The sequence below is a fragment of the Vipera berus genome, assembly GCF_964194415.1.
Source record: "Vipera berus genome assembly, chromosome: W".
Taxonomy (NCBI): Eukaryota; Metazoa; Chordata; class Lepidosauria; order Squamata; family Viperidae; genus Vipera; species Vipera berus.
Genome location: NC_138210.1, coordinates 74031276 through 74039083, shown reverse-complemented (window position 1 = coordinate 74039083; position 7808 = coordinate 74031276). Strand labels below are relative to the sequence as shown.

The 7808-nt window shown below is 50.8% G+C and overlaps 1 protein-coding gene across 1 annotated transcript in view; it reads right to left on the bottom strand.

The window, feature by feature from the left end:
• Nucleotides 1-5260: 5260 nt before the first annotated feature.
• LOC308676685 (hydroperoxide isomerase ALOXE3-like) overlaps nucleotides 5261-7808 on the bottom strand; it is a gene marked incomplete at its 3' end in the record, with an annotated part of 22699 nt that continues 20151 nt past the window's right edge. The window contains exons 11-14 of the mRNA XM_081342673.1: nucleotides 7805-7808; nucleotides 6835-6935; nucleotides 6063-6233; nucleotides 5261-5440 (exon numbers count right to left, since the gene is read on the bottom strand). The exon at nucleotides 7805-7808 is cut by the window's right edge and continues 118 nt beyond it. Of these exons, the coding sequence (XP_081198799.1) occupies nucleotides 5261-5440; nucleotides 6063-6233; nucleotides 6835-6935; nucleotides 7805-7808 (456 nt within the window). The remainder of the gene's footprint in view (nucleotides 5441-6062; nucleotides 6234-6834; nucleotides 6936-7804) is intronic.

Here is a 7808-nt window from a genome sequence, read left to right as displayed (position 1 = left end):
CAGCCACGGGCTCAGGGCAGGGGTGGTGGGGTGGCAGTGGTTATTCGGGAGACTTTGTGTCCCCGGGAGGCCACCATTGTCCAGATGGCCGGGAGTGAATCCCTCCTCTTGAGATGTGGTCCTCGGGTTCAGTTGGGCTTGTTGCTCACATACCTGGCGCCCAGCTGTGTGGCAACAGCCCTGCCTGAGCTGCTCGACACCCTCTCAGGGTTGGCGGTGGAGTTCCCCAGGCTTATAGTCCTGGGTGACTTCAACCTGCCATCACTGGGGGGGTCGTCGGAGTTAGCTCGGGAGTTCATGGCTTCCATGACAGCCATGGGCCTGACCCAGGTTATTGAGGGCCCTACTCACGAGGGGGATCATACTCTCGACCTGGTGTTCCTGTCTGGACAGTGGTTGGATGATCTGGGAGGGGGTTCTCCGTCCATCACCCCTCTGTCATGGTCAGATCATCACCTCCTGAGGCTGGTTTTCCGTCATGCCATCCCCCGCCACTGGGCGGCGGAACCGACCAGGTGGTTCCGCCCCAGGTGCCTAATGGACCCGGACCGGTTCCAGAGGGCGCTTGGGCCGATACCTATCACCCTTACCCACAGCCCAGTCGATGCTCTGGTGGAGGCCTGGGAAACGGCTGCCACCAGGGCACTCGACTGTGTTGTACCCATGCGACCTCTGACTCGGCGCAGATCCCGTTGGGCTCCATGGTTCTCTGTGGAGCTCCGGGAGATGAAGCGTCGGAGACGAGGTCTAGAGAGCGGTTGGAGATCCAGCCGATCCGAATCCGACCGATTGCAGTTAAGAACCTTCATAAGGTCTTATCTTGCGGCGATAAGGACGGCGAAGTCTAACTACTTTGCCGCCCTTATCGCGTCCGCAGATAATCGCCCGGCCGCCCTGTTTAGGGTGACTCGCTCCCTCCTTAACCAGGAGGTGAGGGAGGATCCCTTGCAGGGACGAGCCGAGGAGTTTAGTCATCATCTGACGGACAAAATCGCTCGGATCCGGACCGGCTTGGACTCTGACTGGGCAGAGTCTGATGTGGAGGAATCAGGCGGTCTTGAGCACGTTATCTGGACTGAGTTTGACCCTGTTTCCCCTGATGATGTGGACAGGATCATGGGGAGACTGAGCTCCACCACCTGTTTGTTGGACCCGTGCCCCTCCTGGCTAGCTTATGCGGCTCGGGAGGGAACACGAGGCTGGTTCCATGCAGTAATAACTGCTTCTTTGAAGGAGGGTGTCTTCCCTGCCGCCTTGAAGGAGGCGGTGGTGAGACCCCTCCTCAAGAAGCCTGCTTTGGACCCGGCTGTTTTAAACAACTATCGTCCAGTCTCCAACCTTCGCTTCCTGGCGAAGGTTGTTGAGAGTGTGGTGGCGCATCAGCTCCCTCTGTTCCTGGAGGAAACTGATTATCTGGACCCGTACCAATCGGGCTTCAGGCCCGGACACAGCACGGAGACGGCATTGGTCGCGCTGGTGAATGATCTCTGGAGGGCTAGGGACAGGGGTTGCTCCTCTGTCCTGGTCCTATTAGATCTCTCAGCGGCTTTCGATACCATCGACCATGGTATCCTGCTGCGGCGTCTCAGGGGGTTGGGAGTGGGAGGCACCGTCCTACGGTGGTTCTCCTCCTACCTCCAGGGCCGCTCGCAGTCGGTGTTGACAGGAGGGCAGAGATCCGCCCCGAGGTCTCTCATTTGTGGAGTCCCTCAGGGGTCGGTTCTCTCGCCCCTCCTGTTCAACATCTACATGAAGCCGCTGGGCGAGATCATTCGTGGTTTTGGGGTGGGGTATCACCAGTACGCTGATGATACCCAACTTTTTCTTTCCACCCCGAACCAACCCAGTGATGCCCTCTCCGTGATGTCCCGGTGCCTGGAGGCGGTTCAGGTCTGGATGGGGAGAAACAGGCTTCGTCTCAATCCCGCCAAGACTGAGTGGCTGTGCATATCGGCGTCTCGGGTTAACCAAGTTATTCCACCTCTAACGATGGGGGGTGAGGTGTTACCCCCCGTTGATAGGGCTCGCAACTTGGGCGTCCTCCTGGATTCATGGCTCAATTTTGAAGATCACATAGGAGCCGTGACCAGGGGGGCTTTTGCACAGGTTCGCCTGGTGCGCCAGTTGCGTCCCTATCTGGACCGAGACGCCCTACGCACAGTCACTCATGCGCTTGTGACCTCCCGTTTGGACTACTGTAACGCTCTCTACTTGGGGCTGCCCTTGAAGACCACTCGGAGGCTTCAACTGGTGCAGAATGCGGCCGCGCGAGTTGTAATGGGGGTTTCCCGATACTCCCATGTAACACCTCTACTCCGCGAGCTGCATTGGCTTCCGGTTGCCCTCCGGGTGAAATTCAAGGTGCTGGTTATCACCTATAAAGCCCTACATGGCCTGGGTCCGGGTTATTTGAGGGAACACCTGCTGCCGGCATCAAACGCCCTTCGCCCAGTGCGCTCCCACAGGGAGGGTCTGCTCAGGGTTCCGCCGGTGAGAGATTGCCGGCGGGTGACACCCAGGGATAGGGCCTTCTCAGTGGGAGCGCCTGCCCTCTGGAACCAGCTGCCGGTAGAGCTGAGGACTGCTCCCGACCTCCGATCATTCCGCCGGGGCCTGAAGACCTGGCTCTTTGAGCTCTCGGGCCCAGGCTGAGGAGAAAATTTTAACTGGGGTTTTAATGTACAGGGTGAATTTAATGCTTTTTAATTGGTTTTAACTTTTGTATGTTTTGATTTTTAATTCCCTGTAAACCGCCCTGAGTCCTCAGGGAAAGGGCGGTATACAAATGCAAATATTAAATTAAATTAAATTAAATTAATAAAATAGCAATACTTTCCTTAAACTGAAACTTCACCTGCCATAATTAAGCATATGGCTTGATTTCCTGGCAGGAGTTCAGATGCAGACTTACTAATTAGAACAATTTCAGATAGGTGAGTTCAGGATTGCAGCCATCAAACTGGGCGGAGACGTGCGGAAGTATATGGACTGTGTGACATTTAATGATGTTATCTCCATTTCTTTTGAATCAATTAAGAAAATAAGATTGGGTTAGAGGCAATATACTGGAATGTTGTCTCTGGAATATTGCCAAATGGAAGGATTCAGTCCAGTAAATTGTTCACAGTCACTACATGAAATGGGCGGTTATATAATAATAATAATAAAGTTGGAAGGGACCTTGGAGGTCTTCTAGTCCAACCCCCTGCTCAGGCAGGAAACCCTAGACCATTTCAGACAAATGGCTGTCCAGTCTCTTCTTAAAAATTTCCAGTGTTGGAGCATTCACCACTTCTGGAGGCAGGTTGTTCCACTGGTTAGTTGTTCTCACTGTCAGGAAGTTTCTCCTTAGTTCTAGGTTGCTTCTCTCCTTGGTTAGTTTCCATCCGTTGCTTCTTCTCCTGCCTTCAGGCGCTTTGGAGAATAGCTTGACTCCCTCTTCTTTGGGGCAAACCCTGAGATACTGGAAAACTGCTATCCTGTCCCCCCTCCTTCTCTTCATTAAACTGGACACCCCCAATTCCAGCAACTGTTCCTTGTATGTTTTAGCCTCCAGTCCCTAATCGTCTTTGTTGCTCTTCTCTGCACTCTTTCCAGAGTCTCAAAATTTTTTTTACACCATGGTGACCAAAACTGGATGCAGTATTCCAAGTGTGGCCTTACAAGGCCTTGCAAAGTGGGATTAACACTTCACCTGGTCTTGGTTCTGTCCCTCTGTTAAGGCAGCCTAGCACTGTGTTGACTTTTTTGACAGCTGCAGCACACGGCTGGCTCCTATTTAAGGGATTGTCCACTAGGACTCCTAGATCCCTCTCACTAGATCCCTCTCACAGCTACTACTACTGAGCGAGGTACCACCTATACCAGGGGTAGGCAACCTTGGCTCTTTTATGACTCGTGGACTTCAACTCCCAGAATTCCTGAGCCAGCATGGGGGAACTACGGCCCCCTCATGACTTGTGGACTTCAACTCCCAGAATTCCTGAGCCAGCAATGACTCAGCTTGGAAACCTCTCCCTTTCCCCTCAGCATGGCTGGCTCAGGAATTCTGGGAGTTGAAGTCCACGAGTCATAAAAGAGCCGAGGTTGCCTACCTGTGACCTATACTAGACCTCTACATTTGGTTTTTCTTGCCTAAATGTCGAACCTTACTTTTTCCACCATTGGAAAAAGGTGAAGAAGGTCCTCATTCGATCGATCAATCAATCAATCCTGAAATAATTGGTTCTTTGAATCCCTGAGTAGTCAGTGCCAATAACTAACTTAGGAAGGGGTCAAAAGCATTTGGCTACTTTAACATTACTTAACACATTTCATCCCTTACAGATACGATGCATTTTAATATTTCCTTTTTCCCTCAAATAGGAAAAAGAGAAGATAACAGGTAGAATCCAAAATTTCTGTTGCTATGCGAGACAGCGATGAAGTGAGCTAGGCTCCATTTTATGACTTTCCTGGCCCCCGTTGTTACGTGAACCCCTGCAGCTCTTAAGTTACTAACACGGATGTTATCTGATTTCCCCATTGACTTTGTTCGTCAGGAAGTCACGAATTGGGAATCATGTGACACCGCCGGGACGCTGCAACCGTCATAAATAGGAACCAGTTGCCGGAGTCCGGAATTTGATGGCGCAATCGCGGGGATGCTGTGACAGCTGTGTGAAAAACGATCCCAAGTCCCTTTTTCAGTGCCGTTGTAAGTTTGAATGGTCACTAAACGAATTATCGCAAGTCGACTACTTATCTAAGCAGTGCTTCTGAAGCAGAAACGGAGCTACACGCGAGGAGATTCCAGGCTGTCCGAAAGTTATTGATTTTCACATGGCGCACAAGAAAACAACCAAATGACACCACAAAAGCCACTTCCACAGATTGTAATGGGTTGTGGAGTTGGAAAAGCACAGGGACGATGGATGATGTTGTGACCCGCTGTCGTTCCTAAAGCGAGGAACAGGGCGGGAAAATGGAGTAGAGCTTCTAGTGAGGACCTAGAAGGTGGCACAGCTAGGATTGAGTCTCTCTCTCAGAGGTGTCCTCAAAGAAGGGGTCAAAAATATCCAGATGTGTTGGCCCAACCACACAATCCAAGCTTACTTGTTTTCAACCCCTTCACCACAAGTCTTCTGTGTTCCACAGCCAAACTTCTCAACGTTGGCCAAGTTGGCCTCAACCTAGACGAAGGGTCCTAACTCTTGACCGGTGTCTTGATCATGGAAGATCCTCAGTGGGTTGAGGAACAACAAGGATCAGTGACCGGTCCTTAGATGGAGATGCTGTTTGCTACCTCAGAAGGGTTGAGATAATTGTACGGCAGTGAAAGGCGTCGGTTCCTCTCCTCGATTTCCTGGGAGATGTTGGCCAGATGTTTTTGAAACTTGGCGATGACCTTCTTTGGACCATCCTCGGTGAAATGTTCCTCAGGGTAGTAGCCCAGCGATCTCTGGAAAGGAAGTAAAGAAAACCATGGTGAGATCTGGAGAACCATCTTCTTGCCAGCCCAAGGGAGATGTTTGGAGATCATGAGACCTTTGGAGGCATATCAGAAAAGCTCATGAGGATCTTCAGCCAACACAACATACGTGCAGACCTCGAGAATGCAGTAAGGCAAAATCTTGTTCACCCCAAGGGGCAAAACGCCCAGACCCAAACTGAGCAACGTGGTAGAGGCAGTACAAGGCAATCAGCCACGTGCAGATCTGCATGTTGGGGAAACAAAACAACCGCTTCACAAACGCCTGGCACAACACAGGAGAACAAACCCATCAGGACCAGACTGAGCCATCCATCTGCATTTAAAAGAGGAAGGCCGCTCTTTCAAAGCCTGGAAAGTCCACATTTTGGACAGAGAGGACCGCTGGCTTGAAAGAGGGGTCAAAGAGGCCATCTAGGTCAAAATTGAACAGCCCTCCCTCAACAGAGGGGAGAGGGACACGACACCGTCTATCTCCAGTCTATGACACGGTCCTTTCAGCAGTCCCAACAAGGCTCCACGCCCATCTGCACCGCTCAGGTGACCCTGAGCACACATTGGGCTCTTTAGTACCCCAAACCATCATTCTCACCTTGTCTCCTCGTTCTCGGCTCAGGAGCCATAAGATGAGCAATGTCTGACAGCTGGCGCTGACATCTGGCAAGGTGTCCATGATGTCGGCAAATCTCACACTTCCCTTGGATTCTGGGGGAGGCCTTCTCATGGTGGAAGGGTAGTTGGGCATCCAGGCTCCAAAATCGAACTGGAAAAAGAGGGACGTTGGAGGTTAGAGCCCTTTCAGAGCCAGGAGCGTTCCTTGAGTGCTGGGAAGGCAAAGCTTTAGAGTTCTTCTCTAGAGGAGGTCCAGAAAGGAGGCCTCGGTTGGCTATCTGGGATGCTGGGGTGCTTTCTACAGGTGCGACTTGTAGCTCCATCTCTCAAGCATGGAAACAGCCAAGGAGCTCCATCTCCAAGCATGGAGCCGTCTAAGAGCTTCATTTCCAAACATGGAGACATCTAAGGAGCTTTATCTCCAAGCCTGGAATCATCCAAGGAGCTCCAAGCATGGAATCATCCAAGGAGCTTCACTTCCAAGCATGGAATCATCCAAGAAGCTTCCTCTCCAAGCATGGAGACATCTAAGGAGCTTCATCTCCAAGCATGGAGTCATGTTTATTAAACTCCTGTTTCATGCGTATGGTCCAATTTCCAGCAATCTGATATCATCCAGATATTTTGGTTTACCTTCCGTAATATCTAGCCAGGATGTGAAGCATAGGCTTGGAGAAAAGGGGCAGATGGAGGGTCCCACCCACACTATCCCCCCATAGGGTTAAGGAACAAGAAAAGAGGACCCTCCAAACCTGGGTATTGTTGACACTGGCATGGCGGACTGAACAGGTGAAGACCATCATGGTCAGATACTTGGTTAACTCAGCAATAGTTCCTAGATGTGCAGGAAAACCTGGAAAAATTTTAAAAATAATTGGTGGGACCCAACCACTTTAAGGGGTCCATATCACTTTGAGGTCCCTAGGCCCATTGTCAAAACCATGTCTTCAGGGCCTTCAGAAAGAGTCTCAAGGTGGGGGCCAATGTTATCTCCACAGAGATGATGTTCCTCAGGGAGGGAGCCACCATGGAGAAGGCCCTTCTTATTGATCCCACCAGATGGACTTCCTCAAAGGCGGGTACCCATAACATCCCCTCCCTCTCTGCCATGGTGGGTTGGGTGGATGTAGCTGGGAAAAGATGGCCCTTCAAATAACCTGACCTTAAGCCATGTAGGGTTTCAAAGGTGACAACTAGCACCTTGAATTGTACATGGACACAAATGGGTGAAGAATGCAGCTTTCATCAGAAAGGTAATGTGTGCAGATCTAGATTTGCACATAACCCTGCAATTATTGTGTTTGGAACCAATTCAAACTTCGGGATACTTACTTTGGAAAAGCAACCCCCATGTAGAGGGGGTCTAAAACAGGGTTGTCCAATCTTGCCAACTTGAGGACTTCTGGACTCCCACAATTCCCCAGCCAGCTCTTTTTTTTCACTTTGCTGAAGTCAAGTTATATTACGTCGGCCGCATTCCCACTCTCTATTAAGAAAGTTATCCGATCAAATAAAGTAGCCTAATAATAATCATCACATTCATTCGTTGTCCTATCTGGGCTGAACTCCGTTCAAACCCTTGCTGGCTGGGGAATTCTGGGATCTGAGGTCCACAAGTCTTACAGTTGCCAGGGTCGGATACCCCTGGATCAAATTGCAGCAGGCAATTCTTGATTTTGCACCTCACCATGTTGGATTTGAGGGGGAAAAAAAAGATTTTACCAGA